Source organism: Rhinolophus sinicus, chromosome 15 (assembly GCF_057876585.1).
Source record: "Rhinolophus sinicus isolate RSI-liver-muscle chromosome 15, RSI-T2T, whole genome shotgun sequence".
NCBI lineage: Eukaryota > Metazoa > Chordata > Mammalia > Chiroptera > Rhinolophidae > Rhinolophus > Rhinolophus sinicus.
Genome location: NC_142515.1, coordinates 82,678,648 through 82,706,301, shown reverse-complemented (window position 1 = coordinate 82,706,301; position 27,654 = coordinate 82,678,648). Strand labels below are relative to the sequence as shown.

General features: G+C 51.0%; 1 protein-coding gene across 6 annotated transcripts; it reads right to left on the bottom strand.

Annotated features, from left to right (window-relative positions):
* Nucleotides 1-496: 496 nt before the first annotated feature.
* PBX4 (PBX homeobox 4) lies at nucleotides 497-27,119 on the bottom strand. Of its 6 annotated transcripts, none has more exons than XM_019736970.3 (8): nucleotides 26,754-27,119; nucleotides 19,633-19,706; nucleotides 7,898-8,142; nucleotides 7,431-7,621; nucleotides 7,037-7,172; nucleotides 3,694-3,850; nucleotides 3,223-3,329; nucleotides 497-904 (listed from the first exon to the last, which is right to left on the bottom strand). In XM_019736970.3, exons 1-8 carry the CDS (start codon nucleotides 26,894-26,896, stop codon nucleotides 812-814), a joined length of 1,146 nt encoding a protein of 381 aa, XP_019592529.3. In that variant the 5' UTR covers nucleotides 26,897-27,119; the 3' UTR covers nucleotides 497-811. The 6 variants fall into 6 exon arrangements, with proteins under 6 accessions (XP_019592529.3, XP_088648485.1, XP_019592533.3 ...); XM_088792359.1 differs by having other exon boundaries at nucleotides 7,431-7,579; XM_019736974.3 differs by lacking the exon at nucleotides 26,754-27,119 and adding an exon at nucleotides 26,583-26,698.
* Nucleotides 27,120-27,654: the final 535 nt, after the last annotated feature.

Here is a 27,654-nt window from a genome sequence, read left to right as displayed (position 1 = left end):
GGTGTTCCTTTTTGGCCTCACCATGTCCTGCGTTCTTATGTGGGGAGCGGGACCAGAGACCCCGCATGACACCCTGCATGACAGGGCATTTTCTTCAATTTCCTTCCAAAAGACCCAGCTTGAAGTCAGCGGCCCAGTGAACCATGATCTACATTCACACCACGGCCACAAGAGGACGCGTGTGAGTCAAAGTGGCGCCTCCCACTCTGGCAACCGTCTCATTTTCCTTGAAAACACCCCGTCATGATCTTCAATAACATTTCAACTGAAAATGGTAGAACTTGTATTAAGAAACAAAAAAAAAATCCAAACCAATCCAGAGCCCACAAGAGACCAATCCAAACCGTATGAAATCATACCACAGCAGGCAGTGTCCTGGTGAGTTGGCACACGAATAAATACTAGATGGGATCACAGCTCGCTCCACTGTGGAGCTACGACACTGCACCGGGACTATCAACCACTGCTAGACACAAATCTGGTGGTGAACAATATCGAAATTAAAGCCAAAAATTTTAATGGGAGAATTTCTGACAAGTCCTAGAAGAGACAATTCATAGTTTTGCCATAAAATTACTATTTAAAAAACAACCCCCAAACTGAGTTGGGAAAATGAACAGTGTCTCTGCCCATTTCAAATCCCAGCTGACAAGCAAGAAACGAGCGGTGTCCCAGGCGGTGTGGCTCGGGGAGCACTGTCTGCTGTCAGTTCTGGGTTTTCTGAGGTAATCAGCTGCGACGCACAGTAAAAACACCAATGCCGGCAAACCACAGCAGGTCACACATCCTCTTTTCTGCTGGTCCCCCAAGCTTAATTAGATGCATCTGAGTTGACACTGCCGGGATCTCCAGCAGGGGAAGCAGTCGACACCGACGGGGTGGTACCCTGCCAGCTTCCCCCAGCCTGAAAAGATAGCAACAGAGAGTCAGAGGGGTAGCCGGAAGACTGACTGCCTGTCTTGCCCCCATTTCGCCAAGAACCAAGAAAAGGAGACGGGAGGGACAGCGGGGTCAGTCTTCAGTCACAGCCAGCCTCGCTGCCTCCATGGGCCACTCCATGGGGCTATGGCAAAGGAATGATGTGGCATCTGAGGACAGCTGGGGTTTCTACACAGTCTGAGGGTAAGGGAGACTCAGTCAGGCGTGGAGCTGACGACTGAAACATCATGGCGGGACGCAGTGAGTGGGAAGAGGCTCAAGGGCTCCGTCTGCAGTAGAGAGATGTCTTGGGCACACGTGATCCTGGGATGTTTGTCCACGTACCCCTCCACCCAACGGAAAACACCACTGAAAATGGCACATCTCGGGCGGCCTGTTCCATGGCAAGTCCTGTTTGCAGCCCACGAGAGCAGGGCTGTTTGTTCCCCTTCCCAACTTAGGCTTGGGGTTGGCTCCTGAACCAACCATTCACAGGTGCCCAGATGTCACACCTTCCATGTGACCCTGAGGGCTCAGCCCTCCTGACACTGCCTAAACCAGGGCCGCTGCCTTTGGACAGCGAGCCCTTTCACTTTCCTCTCTCACACTTTCGTTTACAGGCTGAGACCTCCTGCTGGCACTCTATCCCATCCAATCCGCCTGGCCCCCCTGTCTCAGTTATTTCCTCACATGGTGTCTCAAGGAGCTGCCACGGTGCTTGCACCTCAGAGGACAGTGTTGGGCAAATGCATGAAAAGACTTCCTTTGAGGGCTGCGTCAGCACATGACGTGGAGACACCAAGAGACTGGGGCTGCTCCACCATCAGTCTGAGAGCAGCTGGGATGAGGACACTTGTCTCAGGGTGACACTCTGCCCTCGGATAGACACTTGCAGGCCTGTGTTCCAGAAAGGCAGACGTGAGTGGTGAGGGGAGGTGCCCAGCTGCAAGCCCGGGAGGTTATAGGCTGGCACTCAGGGATGGGACTGGGAGCCAAAGGGCAGCTCAGAAGTTCCTTGGGCACCCAGGGCAGAGGTGACAGCTCTCAGCCTGGGTGGCCTCAGTCACCGAAAAGTGCTCTCTGAAAGAGCCCAGGCAGGGGACTACCACAAGCTGGGAGGGATACGGGTGGCACAGGCAGGGGTGCTCACAGGGTGTGGTATCTGCACCAGGACCCCAACGTTCCCACTTACTACAAGGTCATGGTCTGGGGAAGCCGCATGGGGACTTAAGAAGCTCCGGACCTCCTGGAGATGGCTCCAGGGTTAAGGGTCAGCCTTGACTGCCAGGGCCCCCCGCTGGGACACTCACTTTGATTCACTCTCACACACTTGCACCCATTGATAGAAGCGCTGAGCTCAGCCCAGGTGTTTGCTATGGGCAGTGGGGTTGCTATGCTGATGGGACATACATCATCCCCTGTACCCCTACTAAGGGCTGGGAGTAAATCAGTGGGGGGGTCGACCCTGGCACGGCAGCGAACACCCATGTGAAGGAGACAGGTGGGCTGTATAAGGGCTCACCCAGCCTCCCATGGACACGGCACACCTGTGCCTGGGCAGCCTCTGCATAATGACCCCGCGTGTGGGGTCGGGCCCCAGGGACCATCAGTGGGAGGCTGGGGAGGCCCCAGGGATCATGAGAGGGATGGGCCCCCCCAATCCTGGCTGGCCGGGCATGCTGTCCAATACCCTAAGGAAGTTACGGAGGGCGAGTCCTGAGATGCCCCAGATCCTTGGCGCATTTTCTTCCCAGTCGCCAAAGTAGATCTTCACTGTGGCCCAGCTGGGCACCAGCCAAGGGGGTGGCCAGGCTGGCATTGCCCAGGCACAGTGGCAATAGGGCAGTGGGTCTGAGCCCAGCAGGGCTGCCTGCCTGTCGCCACGGTCAGGCGTCAGGGCCTTGTCTGCCTGGCCCCTCTTCCCACGGAGTGCAGTTGTTCCCCGAGAGGCAGGCGGCTTCCCCTCAACAGCCACCACTTAGTGGTTTTGGGGCGTCACCTCCACCACTCAGTGGCTGTGGCCAGTTACTGAGTCCTGCGAGGGGAGGTGCAGGGCACATGTCTTTGCAGAGTAGGCCCCATGGAACTGTGCCCCCCAGGGAGCTCTGCCAACCCGCAGCCATCACGATGATGGATTCAGAGTGACCAACGGGCCAGCACCTCGGGGAAGTCTTGCAGAAGCCAAGAGGTGGAGGACGAGACGGCCTGTTCTGAGGACCCGCCACCCACCTGGGCTCCGTGTGTCCACCCCGACACCACGTCAGGAATCCTGAGGACCTCTCAGGGTTATGCGCTGACACTCACCTGGGACCACACGCTGCCTCCGCCAGGGGCGGGCCGGAGAGAGGCCAGTGTCTGCAGGGTGGTAAGCGCATCCCCAGCACTGGTCAGCGGGAAGTGTCCGGAGGAACCTGGAGGGTGGCAGGAGTCAGGACAACTGTGCCAGCCCCCCAAGTTGCAGCGACTCCTCAGGTGGGATCCACTGGCCCCTCACCAGGAAGAGGCCGTGAATGCAGACGCCGCCCACGGGTGGGGGAGGAGGTTCTGGTCCCCACAGCCCCAGCACAGCCTACAAGGGTCTGCTGACTTGATCAGGCTCATTGCCATCGAGAATAGAAATCTCATGATTTCAATGAAGGTTCAATGAAGGAAAGAGGCGCATGCAGTGGCAGGTCCGGAGGGGATCGTGTGGTCCTCTCACCAATTCCCTCCTCACAGCTCAGTGGGCCCAGCCGCAGGGCAACTACGGTCCCTGAGCTGGGAGGCCTCACTCACCAGAGCTGGGTGTGGACGGGCAGCTGGCCTGGCTCCTTGGACCCCCAGCTTCGGTGGTGTTTCCCTCCGTGTTAGCCGTGTAAATGGTCGCCTCTTCTTGAAACTTCCCCATGTTCTTTTTATACCGGATTCTTTTGTTGCCGAACCAGTTGGAAACCTGTGGACACCGAGACAGAAGTTGCTGGAAAGAGCTGACCCAGTGATGCGATGAACAGATGGCAGGTTCCTTCTGAGGTGCCCCTGCTTCCGCCTCCCAGGAGGAACATCTTTGAGTGACATCGTGTAGCCAGGGGGCTGCATGAGGGGCCGGGACTGAGAAGGTGGTGCTGACTGAACCGTGGACCCAGGGAAATGTCTGCAGTGGGTTGAGGACATCCTAGGGCTGGCAGGTCTTACAGAAGAGGAACCATGCTGCTGAAGGTGTTGCTGGAAGGAAAACAGGCACATCTGCGACACACTCAGAGCCGCAGGGGCAGGAAACATTAAATCCTGGACTCCTCTTTAGGGAAAGCCAGAGCCAGGAGACACGCATCCTGAGTGCTGAGCTAAGCACCTTGCCACCTGTGCTTGTGGTTTAGTGCTCAGAGCCAGCTTAGGGGGAGGGGTGGTCATCACACCCGTTCTGTAAGCCAGCAGTCTCCCCGCATGGGCAATGCCCCCCAGGCCAGGGCTTCCCCCAGAAGTTGTTCTCTGGGTGGGGCCATCCGGGGCACTGTTGGATGTGGAGCAGCATCCCTGCCCGCCCCCCCTCGGTATTGATGATGAAAATGTCCCCTGGGGGCAGAATTGCCTAGGTAGGACCCTGAGCCAGCGCCTGCCTCCGAGAGTGGAGATATGCACAGCTGGAAATACTTCAATACCCCAAAGTAGAGCAGCTGTCGGTGCACTGAGATGTTTACACAGTTTAATTGAACAGAAATAAACAGCTGGGGCCGGCCCGGTGGCTCAGGCGGTTGGAGCTCCGTGCTCCTAACACCGAAGGCTGCCGGTTCGATTCCCACATGGGCCAGTGGGCTCTCAACCATGAGGCTGCTGGTTCGACTCCCACAAGGGATGGTGGGCTGCGCCCCCTGCAACTAGCAATGGCAACTGGACCTGGAGCTGAGCTGCGCCCTCCACAACTAAGACTGAAGGACAACAACTTGACTTGGAAAAAGTCCTGGAAGTACACACTGTTCCCCAATAAAATCTGGTTCCCCTTCCCTCACCCCAAAGAAAGCTCAAAATGTCTAAAAAAAAAAAAAAAGAAAGAAAATAAACAGCTGAGTTGCGGTGGCAGATTGTGGACTTTTTCTCCTTTAAAGTCCCTACATCCCCCTCTCAATGTTAACCATGAAAAGAGCACCTGAGTGTGTGTTCCCTGCTCCTCACACAGTGACCCCACCCTCCTCCTCTTGGTTCCCACTTATTTTCAAGGAATGTGCCGAAATGTCTTTGTGGAACTAAGTTTGCAGGCAAACGGCAGCAAGCAGTTTCCCACGTTGAATTCAACTTGCATTTTAGAGGGACAAAGAGCAAACTTCCTGTGTGGGTGGGAGGGGAGGCTGGCCCTCTTCCTGGGCTGATGGGTGGGTCCAGTGGTTGGGTAGAGCTGGTCCCCGGGCAGGGTCCAGCCCTCCCCCCGTGGGAAGTGCCCCAACATGGCACCTCACACAGGTGCGGGTGTAGCACGGGCTCCCAGATATCCTCTCCACTGGCTGTAGCTCGGAGCCACCGGCTACTCCGCCCCGTCCCTCTGGCCAAGCCAGCTGCAACTGCCCAGGTTCCCCACTGCCCCCCATCCAGCGCCTCAGCTCTCCTGCCCCTTTCTCCCTCGGGCCTCCTCACCTGGAGTTGCAGCTGATTCTGTCCTGAAAATGTCTGTGGCTTCATCTGTGACACCCTTTGCCTAATGGTGCTCTCCCTTCTCACTACCTTCTCCTTAGGCGAACCTTACAGCCTCCATGATATCTGCACTCCAACTTTGCAACCCTCCCTCATCAAATTGTCAGCCATTTCAAGTTGTCCTGCGGCCTGGTGGACCCACTGAGTGGGGAGAAGCTTTCAATTCTGCTGCTGATGGGTGGGGGTCTCAGGGCCTGGTCACGGAGTGGGAGTCACTAGAATGTGGCTGGTGCTTCTCAAAATTCTGTTTGCAATGAACCCTCTCCTCAGATAAAGTCTTCGACCCAAGACCCATCTGTTCTCTGGAGGTGCCGGGCCCTGAAGGGAACCTGGCTGTTCTTCAGACAACTGCTCGTGGTAGTAAACAGGTTGCCAGGCCTCACGCTTCTGTCGGGGTCTTGGAGCCCCAGAGGTGCGGCCCCTCGCTTAAGTTCTGGCCTTGACGTTGAGGACACCCCAGCAGTTCCAGGAAGGTGACGTCAGCTGTGATGAGGACATCTGCAAGGTTTTGCTGCCTGCATGACCCCTTGGGGCTCTAGAGTGCCTTCATCACAAAGTAACCGCTGAACGTGGCCTGGGCTGGAGCACAGGGTGGTGGCTAAGGGCACAGGCCCTGGCGGCAGCCAGACTAGGCTGGAAACAGCCCCTCCAACCTCACCGTGGGCGGAGGGGGCTGCCTCAGAGGGCACCTCAGTGAGCCAGTATGAGGAAGCATCAACACCCGTCACCCTGGCTGCCTGAGGCGGGGGTGGCCCTGCGCAGACCCCCCTCCACACACTCTTGCTGCCTGTGGGTGTGGCCTGGCCCTGCTTCGAGCTGGTGGGCTGCCTGTACTCATTGTTCCCACTTTAAAACCTTCTGAAATGTTTCTTGGGCTCTTACCTGAGCTCTCCCTGCCTTGCCTCCAATTCCACTGAGAAGACTGCCAGGGTCTCCCAAGGCCATCCAGGTCCCATCTCTCCTCGGCACCGGCATTCCCCATCTGGGGCCTGACGTTGCCTGTCTTGTACCCCCGTCACTCACACTGGACGGTCTGAGAAGCGAGCAAGCATGCATGCGCCTGAACGTATCCCCATAGGACTGAATTGGTACTTGAGCTCGAGAGCTGGTCTATCGTAACAAGACCTAATTTTGCTCCAAGTTCTTTTTCTTCTCCTAAGCTTATAATCCCACCTCTCTCACGCAACACAGCACATTCCTCTGATATGAGAACAGTAAACAGTAAATGGTACAATTCACTGAGCACCACAGGCTACACTCTACCAGCATCGCCTCTGGGGGTCCCATGCCTGAGTCCCACAGCACAGAGCGGGAATCTGAGCAGGTCAGGCTGACTCCACGCCTGGACACGCGGCTCCTGCTCCACACATTTAGCGAACTTCCCTTGGTGTCCTCCTCACTGGGTCTAACCTTCTTCCCATTCTGGGTTCGGGGAAGCACGGCAGGAGAGGCCCGTCACCTGGGAGACAGTGATGCCGCCCTTCCTGGCCAGCTCTTGTTTAGCTTCCTCGCTGGGGTAAGGGTTGCTCAAATGGGAGTAAAAGTACTCATTCAGCACTTCTGTGGCATGCTTGCTGAAGTTCCGCCGCTTACGCCTGCAAAGACAACCGCAGCCAGGTTCATATGCTGGGACTCTATCAATGTCCCCTCATCCCCACCTATGATTACGGAGGTTATAAAAACAGCAGCCAACACTTCCAATTGCCTTCCAAGAGGCTGTGTGAGGGCTACACCCGCAGCCATGGCCAGAACCCCTGGAGGCCACCAGGGGAACTTAAGCCCAAGCCAGCACCCACTCAGCTCCTCCTCCTAGATGCTGACCCTGGAGTTGGGGGTGGTGGGCAGGGCCTGACCTGGCATCAAGGAACCGCGAGCGTAGCGTCATCACGGCCTCGCAGGTGCTCTGCTTCAGCTGCATCTGGATGGCGCGGAACTTGCTGTGGATGACGCCAACCATGTGCTCCATCTCCTCGGGCAGGACGGGCCTCGTCCTGCTCTGCTCCTGGAGAAGGTTGGTGACGTGTGTGGTAAACTCACGGCAGGCCTGGGGCAGGGACACACACGCCAGCCTGTGACTACCCAGCAGGCTGGCTCAGGGCCCCACAGGGACCAGCCACCTGCCGCCGCCCTCGGCTCCCACACAGACTGGCTTCGGGGAAGTGAATGCAAAGGGCTTCCAGTAAAACCGGCACCTTTGCCATGAGACCAAGCGTGTGAATTCCCTGGTCTGTTCCACAAAAGAAAGGCGATTAGAGGTCCCTGTTTTGCTTTGACAAATGTGCATTCACATGATAGACACTCTTCCATGCAGAAAGATCACCTGTTCATATTTCTCTAGCTCACAGAGGTAAATCTGTCGGATCTGGGACAGCTGGGCCCTGTAGTCAGAGTGCTCAAGGCTATTGTCATTTGGACAGCCACCTGGTGTTGCTGTGCCGGCCGCCACCGCTGCTCCTCTTGCTCGCTTCTCCGGCCTGGACACGCCCTCGGCCAGCAGCATGTTATCCAGCCTCATGAGCTGAGCGTCGGGGAGACCCTCTTCCTGAACGCCCCGGATGCTTAACACTGGATAAGAGAGACCAGACCGAATCAGTGTCCGCTGTCTGAGTGAAAACAACCACAACAGATTGTCAGCACTGGTGCCACGTCTGAGCATTCCTCACAGAGACCTTGGGGAGGAGGGAAGACTTCCTTTTATCTGACACCGAGTTACCCACTGTGACACCATCCAGGAACCACACTTAGGAGCACAGTCTGGGGGGACAGACAGGCCACAGCTCAGTGCAGCTGTGAGGGCAGAACTCACAGCCCACAGCTGGGCCCACACAGGGGTGTCTGGATAGGGGCAGGGTGGCACAGGCGCTGGAGACGCCTAAAGCCCTGCAGCGTCTCTCCTGAAGTGAGATGGCACATTGCAGACACGCCCAGCACAGGTGTGGATACAAAGACGCGCAGCAGCCTGGCATTGGCACAGGGCTGCGCCTGGGGTGTCTGGTGCATCTGCTGTGTGTGTGGAAGGAGGTTGTTGCTATAAAATCGGAGGGGAAAAGCCTGATCCAGGAGGTGCCAGAGAAGATGAACTAAACCACTGAGAGATTTTAAGCAGAGAAATGAGACAATTGGCCCTGCAACTTGGAAAAGCCACCCCTGTTGGGCTGAGAGGGTGACTTGCTCAAGAGCAGGACTGGTAGGGAGGGAAGATGGTGGGGACAGCAGCTGCCACCTGGGTGGAAGCAGGTTAGCTATGGAGTGACCAGGGAGACGGTCCCCAGGATCTGTGACCACTGGAGGTGGACAGGAGAGAAAGAGGCCAGGGCGACTCCCACATTTGCCCTGGATGGCGCAGCATTCTGTTACACATGGCACAGAGCAGCAAGTGGGCAGGTGAGAAGGCACCGTAGCCTGGTCTAAGCACACGGGTCCAGGTGGCTGAGAGGCAGCTGCTCACTGGGCATCAGGCCGAGCCAACAAGTTGGGGCGGGAGATAGGTATTGACGTGTAATCTGCGTTTGGGGGCGTTTGGGAAATCTGTACGTATCTACCTGTACCTGCAGCTACACTTCTGGGAAGAATGCCAGGAAACCAACATTTCAGGGACAGGCAAAGAAGGCGATGGAGAGAATGATCAGGTAGGCTCAAGAAAAACCAGCAGCAGCCACAGAGGAATGAAACATGAGCTTAGTCATCGGGACAGCGTCAGTAACCTCTGCAAGGGCAGTGGTAGGGTGTGGCGGGGTGGAGCCCAACAAGAACGTTCCAGATGTTTGGGTGCCAGGTGGCACAGGGGCGACAGAACCAGGCTCAGGTCTGAGGAGGGCAGTCCAGCGGGGCCTGTGTTTCGTTTGCTTCTTCAGTGATAGAAGCCACGTTAGCAGAAAAAGGCACAGGTGGGAGATTGAGGTGGGGCGCCTCCTGAGGTGATGGAGCAGGGGAGGATGTCCATCTAGTCCTGACTTTCCAGAAAAACAAAGTTTAAGGTGTTTTCTTGGGAACAGTCTCTCTTAACAGTATCAGCTACTAACTGACTTAAGTGCTGAAATAAAAATTGAGTTTAATCATATTATTTACTTATTAATCACTTGTCCCTTTCTTATTCCCTACAGAACAGATTTACCTTTTCTGTCAAAAACTCACTAGGGAGAACTGAAGGAGCTCAACAGATATCCTTGTAGGAAGTTTCCTCCCGTGCAGGGACCCTCCCCTCCTTACATGCAGGGACCCGTGGCATCGCCTCAGTCTCACTGGGTTGCAACGAGGCTCTTTCTGAAAGAACTGAAGGAGAAGCCCCTTTTATCAGTTCCCCACTAGCCGTCCAGTTCCAAATCTCTAACAACCTTACTTGATCTTCAACAAGCACCAGATGAAAGTTTTAGGCCCGTGAGCCAGGGCAGCCTTCTCAGCTGTGGGCGCTCACAGGCTGTGCACGTCCCCGTCTGGTCCTTGCAGAGCTGGGAGGCAGCCTCAGCAGCTGGGCGTTCCTGCACAGGCCCCGAAGTCTGTTCCTGAGTTCACCTGCACGGTGAACTGTAAGCCCCCGCCACCCTCTCCCCATCGCCCTCCTCCTTCAGTCTCTCTGTTTTCACCTCCTACTGATTCCGCCTCTACAATCAGCCTCCCTTAATGCTGTTCCTGGGCCCCGCCGCCGTGCCACTCCTCTCCTGTCCTCCGTGAGCTGCGGAGGAAAACCCTCTCCCTCTGATCCGTGGTGCCCACCTGCGGGCCGACCGCTTCCCAACGCTGTGTTTCCCACACCAATCTTCTGTTCCAAGACTTCAGCGTCTCCCTCGTACCCACAGGTAGGGCCTGGAGCCCGACACCTGGCCCCACAGTCTTGCCTGACGTCCTTCCAAACCCACCTTCATGAACTTTCCCTCTACTGGGCCTTGCTCGGCCCTCTGACAGTGTGCAGACGCTCTGCTCCTGTTCCAGGCTGATTCAAGCAGCTCCTCCCTGAGTCCAGGCCGCGGTCAGAAGTGGACGGAGAGGGACACCGTTCCTAGTCCCTCCCACAGGGCCCCCCCGCATGCCCTGACACCTGGGGGTGGAGAGGCCACTCCACACCTTCCATTCCAGCTTTAGTTCAGTTAGGGAAAGGAGTGGTCAGGGTTGGAACACACAGCTTAGTGAAGGGGTGTATGGGGCCTGTGTGTTCATGCGTGTGTGCAGGCACCATGCTGGGATGCTGTGGGGCGTGGCAGTTTTATTCTTTTATTTATGCAACAGCAAACATCTGAGACCCCATCACAAGCCAGGGACCAAAAAATAAGGAACTTATTGTTTTCAAAATGAAAACTCTCACACAATGAAGAGAACACCTAGGCTTTTCTTATTTCTCTTCCAGGGGTATGCACTGGTGCAGCCTTTTTTTGGAGGGCGGGTTTGAAATGCTGATTAACAATGAAAAAATCCTTTGATCTCCAAACTCCTGTCCTGAGAATTTATCCCACAGGAACACTGACCCCTTACAGCACACACGACCGCACTGTTGATAATGGAAAACAGAAACTGCCCAGATGTCCATGAGCAGACACCATTCCCGTCACACCTCATGCTGGTAACCGCGCTTATGTCTGAGGTGCTGTTATGACAAGCAGTCACATGCTACAAGTCTTATTTCTTTAAGACTGTACATTGTTGCAGAACGTACACAGATAAGTAAAAGCAAAACACAAAAAAATAAGTTACCCCGGGACTTGGTCACCACCACCAGCCCCAGCTGGGGACGCGGCCACGCCGAGCGCGCTGTGGGGGCTTCATTCACCTTCTCGCAGTGCCTGCTGCCTCCACCCACGGCCTCTCCTGAGCACATCCTTCGCCATGTGCATCTGTCCTCCCAGTGCACCATCACTGGCCGAATTATGCCATTAGACACTTGTCACCTTCCATTACAAGCTTATTTCCGCTCCTCAGCTCCTCCAGGGCCCTGGACGATGGCGGGTGGGAGGGAGGCCTCAGGGACCAGGAGCTCAGCTCAGGGACAATATCTGTTGGAGGCACCCCTCTCCCCCAACTGCCAGATTTCCTTCTGTTCCCAACTTACTGAGGGTGAAAACAGCCTCAGTAAACCAAACGAAGTAAAAGAAAACTGTGACTATCAATACGTTGTTTTTGTAAGAAACATGGAACTACTATGGGCTGGATTGTATCCTCCGCCCCCCCCCAACTGACACGTGGAAGCCCTAACACCCAGCGTCACTGTATGTGGAAACGGCATGTGAAGAGGCGATTAAAGTCAAACGAGGCCACAAGGTTGGGCCCTGGTCTGCAGGACTGTGGCCTTCTAAGAGGAGCAGAGACCCCTTCCCCACCCCACCCCCTTTGGGGCACAGGGAGCAGCAGCCGTCTGCAGACCAAGCGGGAAGCGGCCCTCACCAGGGCTGAATCAGCTGCCTCCTTGATCCTGGACGTCCAGCCTCCACCACTGGGCGGAAATAGATGTGGCTGTGCAAGCCGCCCAGTCTGTGTGGTCTTTTGCTATGGCAGCCCCAGCAGACCAAGACAGAAACGTGACCCCACGGTGTTTTTATTTTTCTTTTCTCATGGAACAAAGGCGTGGCTATCTGGGGAGGAAGGAAGGCTCAGAGGGGAATCCTCCTTCGCCCTGACGCCCCCACACTGCCCCCTGCTCCCTGGCCTGTACCCTCATCCCTTCCGTGGTGCTGGTGCTGAGCAGCAGGCCATGCTCCAGCTTCGCCTGTGCTGGGATGGAAGGCTGGGGGGGCCACTTGACAACCTCCGAATGCCCAGCAGGAAATTTAAGCCACCGCTGAGCACCAGAGCTGGCAGATGCCCCGACAGGCCCCTCTGATCAGCCACGTTCTGACCATGTGACTGTAAAAGCATCACCTACAGCCAGCCCTTGGCTGGGGATGGGACTGAGGAAAGGAGAGGGCGCCTACTTAATCAGTGACCATGAGAAGAGTGAGCTTTCCTGAAATTTCCTATTAAGCACAAACCATCTGGGATAATTACTATATGACCTACACAGTTTCAACACTAAAGACCAGTGATTATAGAAAACAGTGCCTGTTCTTTCTATATCCTCATAAAAATCACCTTGAAGTGTGGAAGTAGTTTCCTGACGCCAGAGGGCACAGCAACTCAAGCTTCTCCTTCCTATACATTCCTTCCATTTGGTGTAAAACTGAGTCATTGATCCCTTTGCAGCCTAACCGAAACCTCTGAGGCACCACATGTACTTTCCACTCACTCGTCTTCCTATATAAGCTCCCCCACTTTTTCGAAGTTGGAGCACTCTTTCAAGGCTTCTTGAAACTCTCCTCCCGGGCTATAGTTCTCAGCAAGACCCTAAGTAAAAATCATTCTAATTATTTTCAGAGATTCAGGTCTATTTTTTCATTGATAAGATGACATTGGACAAACCTTGTTTGGAGGCCACCACAGAGTAGGACTCAGCAAAACTCTCATCTTTCTTCTTCCCTCTCTGCTGCCCTCACGCACCCTGGGCAGGTTCTGGGCCCCCAGGCTAGGGGACTAGCAAGCAGGCCTCCCTCACCTGCACAGTGGGGCCTCCACCACCCACCACCTAAGATGGATTATGTTTCAAGAAGCTAGAGCAGAAAGAGGCGTTGAGCTGAGTGAAAGACACGGTAACCAAACTGTTTCTAAGGAGCCGTCTCACAACAGAAAGTCTGAGCCTGCTGTTGGGACCTCAGGGGTCGGGTCCTGAGCCCCAGGGTTGCGAGCACAGGCTGAGCACCTACAGTCGGGATCGTTCTGGTCAGACCAGTCCCCCTATCCATCTGCCCGCATGCCCGTCCGCAGAGCAGTCTGGAAGCCACGGATGAGAAAGATCATTCGGAAGAAAAACTTGAGGAATTGTTGCTTCCAGAAACGTTTTGATGCTTTCTGATCACTTGCTGAGCACCAACTAAGTGCTGGGCATAAGTAGGGGCTTTGGGGGCTAAATCTTGGCAGGAACGGGGGCCTCAAGGCGTGCACCAAGCATGGTTGCTGTGCTGAGGTTACCCTTTCCTGTCCTCATTCTCGAACTTGAGCTCAGCTCCCACCAGCTCCAGCATCTCTTCTAGTCAAAGAAGCAGCGGTAATAAGGAAATTGTACAGAAGTAATAAGGAAATTAGTACTGTGCAAAGTACTAATCCCAACAACCACCTTCACCGTCTTTTGTGAGAGTGCGTCCTCCTTAAACGATGCCTCTCACATCAGAGGATGTGGAAACGGGTGGCAGGAGGTAAATACCCGTCTGTACCTGGACCGCAACTGCTTAAGAAAAACTCCAGCTACAGAGAAAGTCTCGATGGCCTGCAGTTGCTCTTTCTGATTCTGTGGCTGCTACCTCTTGGGTGTCTCCTGGGTCCCTCCCTCGGATGGACACCGATGGAGCATGTGCATGGGGCCCAGGAGTCTTTTCCTATCATTTCATCCAATAGGCTAGAGGTCTCCCAAACCAACTCCGGACTCAACTGGGAGCCATGAAACTATGTCTGGCAGCCCCAAATGCCCTGGAGGCTCTGGGAGCTGGCAGGGACTGCAGATCAGAAGCTTCCTGACAGGAAACCAGTTTGATGCAGACTGAGTGCTAGTTGTTACTGGTACCGGGCAGTGTCTGAGCCTTAGTTCCTGCAGCTTTAAGTTGGGATTCCCACACATGAGGAGTCAGTGAGACCACCAGGGAAGCATGGAGCGTACTCTCCCCCACACAGACACACCTTGGTACCTGGGAGATGCTGGTGCTGTGAAAACCCCATCAGACCATGGCTTGGGGGCCCAGGAATGCCCCCAGCAATCCCACCACGGACCTAGTGGTGCACAGCCGTCTATTATCGCTGTGTGGAACTACCCTGCTCACTAGGGACCCTGGCTACCTTGTTCACTGCCATTGCCCCAGCTCCTGGAACATACCTGGCCTTGCAGACTTATGCTCCAGAAAGAGGACTTGTGCTATGCAACCTCCCCCTGAAGGACACCAGGACATTTTATGGACTAGAATTATCAGGCCCTCAAGGAAGAGAGAGCCCCTTTCCCCAACAAACTTCGTTAGAGATGAGACTTAAGAAAAGCCACCATTCACCATACAGAGAACTCAAGACGGGGGCTCCATGAGGAAATCACAGCCCAGACTCATTCATGAAGAGCCAAAACAGTTAAATAAACCAATACACTAAAGCCAGCAGCATCTATACGTGTGTGTATGTGCATAAATACACGAATCATAACCAAGAGGATTTATCTCTGCACATAGGCGCTTTCAAATCTGTCAGTGTGAATCATCAGTATAAATGGACATCAATGTAAATGAAAATCTATCAGTGTAAATCATTGCAGTAACCTAAAGGAGAAAAACCGTAACCCAAAATATACAAAAAGAAAAAAAAGCAAAAAAACATTAACGATAAAAACCCGTAGTAGCAAACCAGGAATAGACAGAACGCTCCTTAACCTGGTCACAGTCATCTCCCCAAACCGCACAGCGCACTCACACACTTCCGAGGGGCCCCTTAGCAGCTCTGCTTCAAGTCAGACAGGGCAGGGAGGCCTCTCCTGGGCTCTGTCCTCCGGTGCTGATGGAGAAGATAAGACCAGGAGCTTGGGAGGGACAGACGGGGCAAGGTGAGGACAGGAAACATGACCCAAGGCTGACAGGCATCCCTCTTAGGGTGAGCAACACACACAATTCACCGCACTAAGGAGCCAGTGTCTCTTGGAGATAGACACGTGCTGGCGGCACGGCCCCTGTGAGCAGTTTCTCCCAGCACATAGGGCTGTCTGGTGTATTGCTCATTCCGTCACAGGAATGCTGCTTAGGCGGTTCATACAAAACACTGAAGGGAGTGCTGCAAGGGGTTGAGGGCAAACTTGTTTAAACCCCACAAACGGCCGACCTTTGAGCTCCCATGTACTGAAAGCCATCATATCTGCTCTCCATAATTTAAATAAAGAACAGGTGAGACAGACCACCTGTGAGACACCTGAGTGAGGGGACGTTATGGCCCAGTAGGGCAAGGGGGTGTCTTGGGAGGAGGGCGGCCTAGCCGTGGGTGTCGCAGCCCAAGAAAGGTAAGGAGGGCATCATGTGGGCGCTGTCAGCAGCAGTGGGCTCTCAGGGGAGCAGAGGGAGTGAAGTGGGGAGCGGGGCAGGAAGCCTGGGTGTGCAAGGTAAAGGGATGGCTGATTAAATAAGTGTAAGTACAGAGGCTAAGGGAGCCGGGTTCTTACTACCAGAGAAAGGAATCACAAATCTGGAAAGAGAAAAACAATGACCGCTGTGGTACTGAACTAGAATTAAATATATAGGCATGAACTCACAGTTTTCAATCTATGCAGATATAGAAAAACTAGATGTGAATATGTATGTATCACCCACAAATATTCTTTGGCTCAGTCCCAAGAGTGATCAGAGCAGGAATACCTCGGTAGCATGAGCACGCCTACAGCCAAGATCTACTCTAAAGGGAGCCGGGGCTCCTGGGAGAAATGGCTGTCTCTGGCCGGGGCAGAGGGTACAGTATGAGCCCCCAATATGTTATGGCAGCTGTCATATTGTGATTTATAATAAGAAATATATATTTGGTCTTGTCCCCATTTGTGGCAGAGCTCCTAAAACCTTGGAAAAGGTGTATTTTGTTATGTAAATAAGGTGACTTTGGGACAGCACCTAAGACTAGGGGGTTGGTTGCTGGGGGACCTATTCATGTGATTTCAGGGGTTGGAGCTTCCAGTCATGTCCCTCCCCCAACCTCCAGACTCCCAGGGAGGGGAGAGGGGCTGGGGTTGAAGAGATCAACACGGCCAATGATTTCATCAGTGGTGCCTAGGTAATGAAGCTTCCATAAAAACCCAAAAGGAGAGGGTTCAGAGCTTCTGATTGGTGAACATGTGAAGACTGGGGAGAGTGGCACGCTCAGAGAGGGCATGGAAGCTCTGAGCCCCTTGCCCTATGCATCTCTTCCATCTGGCTATTCCTGAGTTATATCCTTTTATAATAAACTGGCAATTTAGTAATTGACATGTTTCTCTAAGTTCTGTGAGCCATTCTAGCAAATTTATCAAGCCCAAAGAGGGACCACTGAAATCTCCAATCTATAGCCAGTGGGTCAGAATCACAGGTGACAACCTGGGCTTGAGACTGGCATCTGAAGTGAATGGTGGGAGTGTATAGTCTTGTGGGACTGAGCCCTTAACCTGTGGGGTCTGACGATTATGCCCAGGTAGACAGTGTCAGGATTGAGTTGACCGGTAGGACACTTAGCTGGTGTCCAAGACTTACTCGGTGGTGTGAGGAAACCTCTCGCCACACGTTGGAAATTGGATATAGAACCTTTTACCAGCAAGCAAGGAAGTGCTCAAAAGGATGATGGAGACATGTCAGAAGGACGCAAGGTCATCTTGAAAGGGCTCCTACTATCCAAATCTGGGACAATTTGAGCATCAAAATGAATAATAATAGTAAATGACCATGATAAAAATAGGACTCCATGAATCCAAACTGACACTAAATAAATAAATAAACAGAAAATGTAATGAACATTTCTGTAAATCTGTGATTATTTCACAATAAAAAGTTAAACATGCACAAACAAACCTCTGAGAAAAAATGTAGCACTCAAGCTACAATGGTTTTGTAAACCAAAAGGAATATAACTTTTCGGGTGACAAAATGCACTAGAAGGGAAAAGAAAAAAGAATTAGAACAGAAATATAGCACAGGCTAGCTCTTATGAAAAGGGAAAGTAGTAAAGACAACAGATAAAATGTTGACTTCTACCTGGGTTAAGGAATGACACTGTGAAGACCCATGAGATAGTTCTTTGAACTAATATGGTTCCCCAAATCTGCTGTCATCAAATAAAGAGTCTTTAAAATGTCAAACAACAATAAAAGAATATCATGTTCACCACAATGAGATACACCCACTATGATGGCTATTACATCTTTAAAAAAACCCCAAAAACAGGAAATAACAAGTGTTGGTGAGGATGTGGGGAAATTGGAACCTTCATATACTGCTAATAAGAATGTAAAATGGTGTAGCTTCTGTGGAAAACAGTCTCGCAGTTCCTCAAAAAGTTAAACGTAGAATGATCATATGACCCAGAAATCCCACTTCTGCGTGCGTACCTGAAAAACTGAAAGTAGGGATCAAAAAGATATTTGTACATACATATTGACAGCAGTATTATTCACAATAGCCAAAAAGTGGAAAACCACCCAAATGTTCTACAATGGATGACTGGATAAGCAAAATGTAGTCTCTCCACATACTGGAATTACTCAGCCTTTACACGCTCACCCATGGCTAAAACTTGAAGTCATTATGCTGAGTGAAGTAAGTCAGACTCACACTGACAAATATCGTATAATTCCACTTATGTGAGGTACTTACTCGTAGAGCAATTGAAATCATAAAGAAAGTGGAATGGTGGTTACCAGAGGCTTGGGGAGGGGAAACGGGGAGTGAGTGTTTAATGGGGACAGAGTTTCAGTTTGGGAAGATAAAAAGTTCTGCCGATGGATGGTGGTGACGGTTGCACAACAATGTGAACGCACTTAATGCAGCTGAACTGCACACTTAAAAATGGTTAAAAAATACTCAAACTGTGGGAGAAATAAAGAATATCACATCCTTACAGCATTTGGGAGAAACTTAAATGTAGGTTTAAAATTGAATTTCTCTTTCAGGCACCAGATAACTACCGGAGGCCAGCACCGTACCCACAGCCTTACATGTATGAACTCACACAGTCCTCAGTAACCCGGGGCTAAGTGTTATCACTGTCCCCAATTACAGAGGAGGACTGAAGATGCAGAAAGGTTCGGTCACATGCCAGGCTCATGCAGAGGTGAAGCAGAATTCAGACCCTATTGCTGCTTTTGGCTACTGTCCATGTCAAGTACACGGCAATCTCGCACCAAAACCATGTTTGAAAGAAACATACTTTTGTACCACATACACACTTTCCATGAGCCCCAGGATATCTGAAGTGCTATGCTCCGAAGTGACAGAGAAAATTCAAATAATTGATCTCAAGAGACCAACTCACTTGAAGAATTCAAGTGACAACCTTTCTGTTGATGATCTTTGGTTTCAATGATATTTTCATTTTATTTGGCGGACTCTCTTGTAAACTATCTCCAAATTGTTATTAACCTTGACCAAGTGCTCAAGGTCAGCACCACCAGTGATAAGAAATATCAACAGCATGTATCTCTGACAAAACGCACTGAAAAGGACACAGCATCGCTTCTGCAGGATTCCTGCCAAAGACTCACTGCCTCAGTCTATTCACGAGGAAACATCAGACAGACCACAGCGAGGGACACTCTACAAATGACTGAGCAGTTCTCAGCAAAGGTGTGTGGGTTGTGGACAATGAGAAAAGACTGAGGAACTGTCACAGATTGGAGGAGACTAAGGAGACACGAAAGCAATGTGGGAGCCGGGACCAGAAAAAGGGCATTAGGGCGAAAACGGGGGAAATCCGAACAAGGCCTGTCATCAGTGAAAGAGCACTGAGCGAAGGTTAACTTCTTGGTTTTCATCATTGCGCTATGGTTCTGAAGGTGCTAACCTTAGAGGAAGCTGTGGGGAGGGTAGAGGAGAACTCTCTGTACTATTTTTCTCAACTTTCCTGCAAATCTAAAATTAATTCAAAATAAAACGTTTCTTTTTGTTTGTTTTTGAACAAAGGATTTGCAGTAGCAGATGCTTTCCATGGGGATTACAATGGATGCTTAAAACAAAATTATTATTATTCCACTTTTCTAATTCTATCATCTTTTCCTTTTCCAAAACAACTGAATGCCCCAGAATCTCTTAGGTCTTGCTTAAGGCAAATGCAGCTGCTTCTTACTCACTGACAACAGTATTGCTCCAGTTACAGGCTGCAAAATAAAAGGATGTGATACACCAGAAAGCAGGGCTCTGACAAGACAGAAATGAATCATCTGCTGCCAGAGAGCGATGTGCTATGGGCAAGATGGCCCACGACGCACGCTAGGGCTGAGCCACCATGAGAGGTGTGCGGTTGCCTGGGTCCTGGATCTACACAGGAAGTGTCTTCTCAACAGCCTACCTGTCTTTTCCTTGATCTCACAGAGCACACTGAAGAGAGCAGGCTTCATCCGATGGCAATTCAGAGCATGCTTTCTGTAAGAGAGGCGACAGAGGAGCATGTGAGAGAGAGAAGCGTCATCCTGTCAGTCAGAATAAAGATCCTTCATATTGAGTCGGCCAGTTCTCCTGAAAATCCTTTAGGAAGGTACAGTACCATAGCATTTCATATGAATTCGGTTTGTGCAAAGTTTAAGTAGAGCCATATACAAATATTCAAAAATTTCCCCTCATATGTATAATTTAAACAATGCCAAAACTCATCAAGAACTATGAAATTTCAAGGTGCAGGGATTTGAAAGCTGCTATTGCCCTGTGGCGGCACTTTGGTGCAGAAACCCCAGCCATCCTACCCGTGTTGTGCGATGTGATCTTTGCAAGTGTTTACTGAACACCTACTGTGTCATACACCATTCTAGTGTCACAGAGACACAGACAGATGAGATTTGTGCCCATGTAGCAGTTAAGACGGAGGGGGTGAGAGACACCAAACACACACACAGGCAAGAAAACCACCAGCTGTGTCAGGTGCTTTGTGAAGACTTAATCTAGGGTGATGGATAGAAGCTTTATTGGAGTTTATATGTGTCTGAGGTGACATCTAAGCCAAGAAATTAGGCAAGAGAAGGGCTGAAGAGAGTAATAATTTAGGCAGAGGAAACAGCCAGTAAGGCCCTGAGTGGAACACACTTGGCTTTTTAAAAAAATTTTATTGGGGAATATTGGGGAACAGTGTGTTTCTCCAGGGCCCATCAGCTCCAAGTCGTTGTCCTTCAGTCTAGTTGTGGAGGGTGCAGCTCAGCTCCAAGTCCAGTCACCATTTCCAATCTTTAGTTGCAGGGGGCGCAGCCCACCATCCCATGCGGGATTGAACTGGCAACCTTGTTGAGAGCTCATGCTCTAACCACCTGAGCCATCCGGCCGCCCCAACACACTTGGCATTTTAAGAAACCAGGATGCTATAGGGTAAGAGGTGAGTGAGCGAGCCATGTGGTGAAGTTCGAGAGATAAGTGGGGCCGACTAGGACAGACTGTGGGCCAGGGGCATGACTCTGGCTTTTGTTTGCCTGTGATGGGAACTGTGTTTGGCAGAAGAATGTTCCCCAAAGACATCCACGTGCTAATCCTCGGAACCATGAATATGCTGCCTTACAAGGGAAAACACTGCAGATGTGATTAAGGTTAAGGATTTTGAGAATGGGAGATTAATCTGGATTATGCAGATGGACCCAGTTTAATCACACTCTCAGCCTTAAAACTGCACAAACTCCCCGCTGTGGTCAGAGAAAGAGATGCGATGACTCTTCTGATCCAGAACAAATATCTCAGGTCAGAATACTCTGAGAAGAAACAACGAACAGAACAAACTGCCTGCTCAGTCCTTGCTTGCCAAGGAGTTCAAGGTCACGCCTGACTGCACAGCAGCTAAGGCAAGCAGTCACCCTACCCAAGTTGCCCTTCAAAGGCCATGCCCTCCTCTCAGGCCTGATGGAACCATGCTACATGCTTTCCTACTCTGAGCTTTCCCTGCGCACATGCTTGCCTCTAGCCTAGAATGCCACACTTCCTTTGTCTGCTGGGCAAAAAGCCTCGTCCAGATCACGGTCATCTCCTTGGGGCGTGCTCCTGCGGCCCAGCCTGACTTCAGCGGGATGCTAGGGTCCCATCGTATAAGCGCTCCTCTTGCAGACAGGTGGCCTCCCTCGCCCTGGCTAATTCCTCATCAGCCTCTTTCTGCTCCTCTGAAGCCTTAGCCCAACTGTCTGAAATCCCACAGCACCTGAAGCAGGAAGGGATGTCCTATTTTAGTGAGCCTGCAGGAGCTCTGAGAAAAGCAGGGAGGGTGGCAGGTCAGCACCAGAGCTGAAGGGAACAAGGCCAAATCTCCACCCAACCAACCCCTAGTTGTCTGACCTCAGACAAGTTCTTACTCACTCGGAGCAGTTCCTCATCTAGAGATTCACTGAAAAACCACCCACTTCCTAGGGCTCTGGGGAGGTTTGTATTCAGTAACTGTCACTTAAAGGAATGAATAGCACCTGCTCATTTGTGAAACTTTTCTGAAACATTCTGCACATTGTTTTACTTATTAATAAAATTACTTCTAAAGGGATTGTGTTGTGATCCTAGATTTTGGATACCTTAAGGAAATCGTTTTAAAACCAACAAAAGTCAACTCCAAGTACACAAGGACATTAAGACTTTCCTTTGGCACGAGACCAAGACAAGCTAAGCATGTTAGCCGAAGCACAAAGCTAAAACCTGTAAGCAGGCTAAGAACAAAGACTGTAGGCACTAAGCTGACTAGCATCTAACGAAGCTCCTTCAGGATGATGAAAAAGAAAATTTCAACTCAAGTTCTACTTCCCAGGTTTGGACTAACAGTCTCTCATGCGAATGCTATCTGACTTTGGAAATTCCAAATCACAAATCCTCTGACCTCTAGCATTCTTTGAATGCGCATGCTGAAAGCTGAGGCTGACATGCCTTAACGTGCATACTTCTGAAGGCCTATGCCCCCTTATTTAGGATTCTAGAAGTACAGTGGACGGTTTATGCCTTGCCATTTGGTTAAGTTCTAAGGATAGTCAAAGCTACATAATCTCCCTTTAATAATTAGAATTGAACTATATCATAAGCAAAGTCAATCTGCAGAAATACTGGAAGAATTAAGAAAGTCAAGCAATAAAGGAAAAAGAAAAGAAAAAAGAAGAAACAAAAAAGAAAGTCATGTGAATTTCTACTGGTAGAAAATATTAAAGAAGTCATAAGTTCAGAGAATTTTCTTCCTAAGAAATGCTATGAAGGCCCTAATTGTAGTACCTGTTACATTTCTTCAAAGCCAATTTCTAAATATAATTTTAGTTTTAGGCACACCACCTCCTATACCATATTGCTTGCTCCTAAAACATGTGTAACAGTGACCATTCTCCACCATACTTTTATTCACTATATGTAAAGTTTCTCTTTTTCCCCCTAAAAGCCTTATTACCATTCCTCAATGGTCATTTTCTATTACACTTAAGTTCTACAAATAACAAAATTTGAATTGTGGTTTTATTGACTATATACAAAGGAAATACAGAAACAACCCTGGACCCTCTAAAACCTGATTTCCTGAAAATATAAACAGATCCTGAAACAACAGGGCCCCATAGCTCCAGGCCGAGTGTTTCATTTAGAGAAAAAAAAAAAAAAAAATCAACTATTTTCTGAATTTTATTTATTTCTAATTTAATTTTCTTTCTACATTAAGTAGGCAAAACAATGCTAACAGGTGACCCTTGTGATTAATTTAAAATCCATATGCCCACAAATATAATTTAGGCTCAAAAATAATTTTCGTTTGTCAGATTAACCACCTATTAGGTAAACTGATTTATGATAATTGAAATAAATGGGACCCTATCATCTCCACTCTTGAGAGCCTGACCTTGCCAAGTATGGCCTGGGGTCAGCAGCCCTGGCACCCTTGGGAGCTTGTTAAAAATGTGGACTCTTGCCCCCCCCCCCACATCCAGACCTCCTACATCGCAACTCGCATTGCACTAAGATTCCCACAGAGCTGTGCTGCACATGAGTGTAAGAAGCACTGTTGCAATGCACCACTGTCCAGGAGAATTTTCTGCAATGATGGAAATGTTCTCCTCCTGGGCTAATATCGTAGCCACTAGCCATACGTGGCTACCGAGCACTTGAAATGTGACCAGCGCAATTGAAGAACTGAATGTTTAATTTATTTCAGTTTAATTTCTTTTCATTTAAAAAGGCATGTGGGGAGTGGGCTACACACATTGGACAGTGCAGCTCTCTAGCGTATCTGAAGGCACCTGCAAACAAAGGGTCAAGAAGCAACCACGACAGCCAAATCTGCCAATCCTGCGACACAACCCACCTGTCGTTCCTATAGGCAGAACGACTTCAAGAAGGGTCAGTCCTCTTCAGCTGCTTCTACCAGAACGTCGGGTATGGAGCCTGGGTCTCCAGGATGACACTGCTGACCATTTTTACCTCCTATTTTTGATCGGGTTTCCAAAACTCACCCCTCAGCCATTCCTAGCTCTAGAGTGTTCATACTGACTTCTTAGGACTCTCACTACTAGGAAAAAAAGCATCCCATCAGCCTTTGTGATCAGTGAAAGGTTCAAACCAGAAGATGAGGAACTATCCCTTCTCCAGGAAGGGGTCAGGGTGTAGCCTAAGGTCACAAGATCACTCAGGGAGACTGGTCGCCACTTACACAGAAAGTCTCCAACTTGGGCTGCATCTAAACTACGATGGTGCACCCCGAAGTTCCTGATACCACTCCACTATCTGTGTAGTCAGAAGGAAGAACAATACACAGTGACTATCCTGAGACGAGTTAGCCATAATGACAAAATAAATCATTCAGAAGCCCTAGGAGCTGCCTCCCTGATAATGTAGAATGATGTAAGTAAGAGACACAATCTCCTGTGGGGGTGGGCGGGGTGCGGAATGATCTCAGGTTGATAATCTCACCAGGCTGCAGAGTATACTGAGGAAAAGACCCACCCAAGCTGTTTTCTCGAGTGGTATAAGTGGCCCACCTGAGGACTGGCGACGGTTGTCTGCACTTGTGGGACTTTTAGGGCTTAGAGTTCATCTGAAGGCTACATCCAATGAAGAGGGGCAGATCTGAAGATTCCAGATCTCAAAATAAAAGCCCCAGGGAGTCTTTTCTACCACAGAAAGAAATCAAGAACCAGCTATCTAATAGCCATGTTGTCAGCATGTATAATGCCCCACTATTCAATTTCTTAGCCTTAAAAGAAGAAGAGCTGTCTTCAAGAACAGCAAGGAAGAGGTGACTGACTGCATTTTATTCTAAAGCCTGTCTAGGGGAGTTTCAAGAGATTGCTACAAGAAAACAGCTTTGTGGCTGTGCTGGGGTGACAGGTGCCTGAGAAAGGCCACAGCTGGGCAGAGCTCACTGGTTAAGCAACTCTCCCCCCTAGAACAGAAGAAACACAGGTAGCGCCACAAACCGAAGAGCACCTGGGTATGAAGAGCCCATTCCCCCTCTCCCCCACATCCTGCGAATCCTTCCAGAATCTAAGTGCCACAAAACTTTATGAACGCTATTGTGCACAGCTCTGGGAATACAAAGGAAAGTACAACAAAGCCACTGCTCTCTGGCTAGTCTAGCAAACAGGGCATCACACAAAGACACCTTCTCCCAGCCCAGCTCTTTCGTGCCCAGAATTATCTCTACTCAGCATACTCTTGATATAACTATTTATAAATTAGTCTCCCACACACCCTACTTCTCAATGAGTTCCAAGAGGGCAGAGAATATCTTAGCCATCTTGGTTTCTCTAGTACCTAGCACAATGCTCCAAAAAGTAGAGTGAACGCGGTGGTGGGGTGACACCCCTAACTTTCAGGTAGAGGTTATGAAACTGCAGAGTTGACTTTCCACAAGTAAAGGAAAGCACAAAGAACAAATGAATGCCGTATCCACCTTTTACTTTATCTCCTCTTTCTTGGGGCTGGAAATAAGACCTAGCCGGACCGTCAGCTCTAATGTGTCTTTTGGAGCAAAAATTAATATAAGATCCGGTATTATATTATATTATATTATATATTATATAAGACCGGGTCTTATATAATATAATATAAGACCGGGTCTTCTATTAATTTTTGCTCCAAAAGACACATTAGAGCTGACGGTCCGGCTAGGTCTTATTCTCGGGGACACACGGTAGCTTTTTAACCCCTCCTCACTAGAGGGCTCTAATGACTGCACAGTCCACACCACCAGACCCTGATCCCATTCCAGGGACCATCCTTCTCCCCCAAACAAGCCCCCATTCAACAAGGCCTTACCCTCCAAAAGGACTTTGGTCCTTTCCTATTTTCTATACAGCAGTACCTCGGTTTTCGAACATCTCTGTTGACGAACATTTTGGTTTACAAATGCCATAAACCCAGGAGTAAATGTTTCGGTTTTCAAACACACCTCGAAAGTCAAACATGTCACGTGGCTTCCGCTGAGTGCAAGATCCTGAGGCCTAGCTGTTGGCTGTTTTCGAACGTTTCAGAACTCGAACGGTCTTCCAGAACGGATTACGGATTACGTTCGAAAACCGAAGTACCACTGTAATTCCAGCAGTGTCCCAAACACAATGTGCTGCCTTTGTGAAGCAGATTTTACCAATCCTGGCTGGCTGACAGTGGTGAGTGGAGGTAAGTGGGCAGTGGTCTTAAAACTACTGTGATTTTCCCATGGCAGCTAAAAAACAAACAAACAAAAACCTCAAACTCTGAGACTTGTAGGCTCTGTGTGATCTGGTTCCAGCCTCTCTCCAGACTCAGCTGGGGACTTTCAGTCCTTGGCTCTGCTTTCTTTCTGCTGTTTTCCACCTCTGGGCCTTTGACGGTGCGGTGCCTCCTCCATCTGGCTTCCCACTGCATGCCATCCCTTTTCTTACTGCAGCTTTTCTCACAATTTATACTTAGTGTTTTGCACTTACATTCTCTCCCTCAAACCATGAGCTTGAGAACAGCAACTATGTCAGCATCCAGCTAGGTGCTCTGCATATAGGATCTAATGAATATTTGCCAAATTAATTAAAAAAGGGTCCTTCGCTTCCACCCAGCTCCCCCACTAACCACTTTTCCCGACGGTTCCCACAACCGAGTCAACCATCTATTCTTTCTCAAGTCCCACAACTCACTCACCTTTATCTGTCCTCAAAACTTCCCACCCTCACGAATCCCACTAACCCATTCATTTAGACCCCGAAACCACCTTTCACCATAAACCTCCCTATCTAAAACTCCCCTAAAACACACCCACCCCTTTCGCACCAAGCTGAGCTCCTAAAACCCACTGCCCTCTGCCTACCTCCATCGGCCGTTCAATCCGTTCCATTTTAACCCCATAAATACCTTCGTCGTCCTCCTCAAGGCCCCCACACCTGCCATCCCGGCTCAGAGACGCACCCCACAATCTCGCCCAGCCCTCTCCTCAGCTTCACACCCCTTGCCGCCCGGGCTCTGGCCCCTCGGCCCGCCCCCTTCACGGCCTCCACTTTGGGTGGCCCCGCCCCCGAGCAGCACCTGGCCTGCGCCTCCTCCAGGCTCTGGTCCGTGATGGCCATGATCTGCTGCAGGACGTCGCCCGTGTCACGGCCCGGCAGGGGCCCGGGCGGCGGGAGGGACGGGGCAGGGGGAGGCAGCGCGGGGCGCGGCGGGGCGTCCATGGGCTGTGGGGCCGGGCGGGCGCTGAGGAGGAGCCGCCGGGCCTGGAGCAGTCGCGCTCGCGCCGCAGCCAACCGCCGCCGCCGCCGCCGGGGAGCCGCACGCGCCTGGGCCGCGCCCCTGCCGCCTACCAGGCCGCCGCGCACCGCCCACGGACACGCCCCTAACAGCTCCCCTCAGTGGCCCAGGACTCGGTTAGGGGTTGCCGAGGCAACGGCACTTTCCACCCTCCTCTTGCCCTAGAGGGTGAGGTTGGCTCCGCCCCATTTCAGAGGCCCTCCCACCCCCATATCCGCCTCTCGCATCTCCTCAGAGCAGCAGCTCCCGCTCAGAACCTCACTCCTGAATCTCCACTCCTCCTCAGAGCCCCCACTCTTCCTCAGGCCCTCATATCTGAGCCTCCCACTCCTGAGACCTGCACATCTCCTGAGTCCCCTTTCTCAGAGCAGCTCGCTCATCCTCAGAACCTCCCATGGCTCTCAAAACCCCATTCATCTCCAGAAGTCCGAGCCCCAGACCCCTGCTCAATCCCTTAATGCTCCCCTCAGCCTCAGTCCCATCAGGTGGGTCACTAGGACTCCCAGCCTCCTGGTTCTTCCCTGGGAGCTTTCTATGAGGGGCACAAGTTTGTGATGACGGTGGCTGGGAGATTAGAACAATGATTTTCTCAGCTGTAGAAGTCAATTCTATTCACCTGTCAATCTGGCTTAAACGTGACCTCTCTCATTTATTCATTGTCTTTGCAGCATTCCAGGCCTAG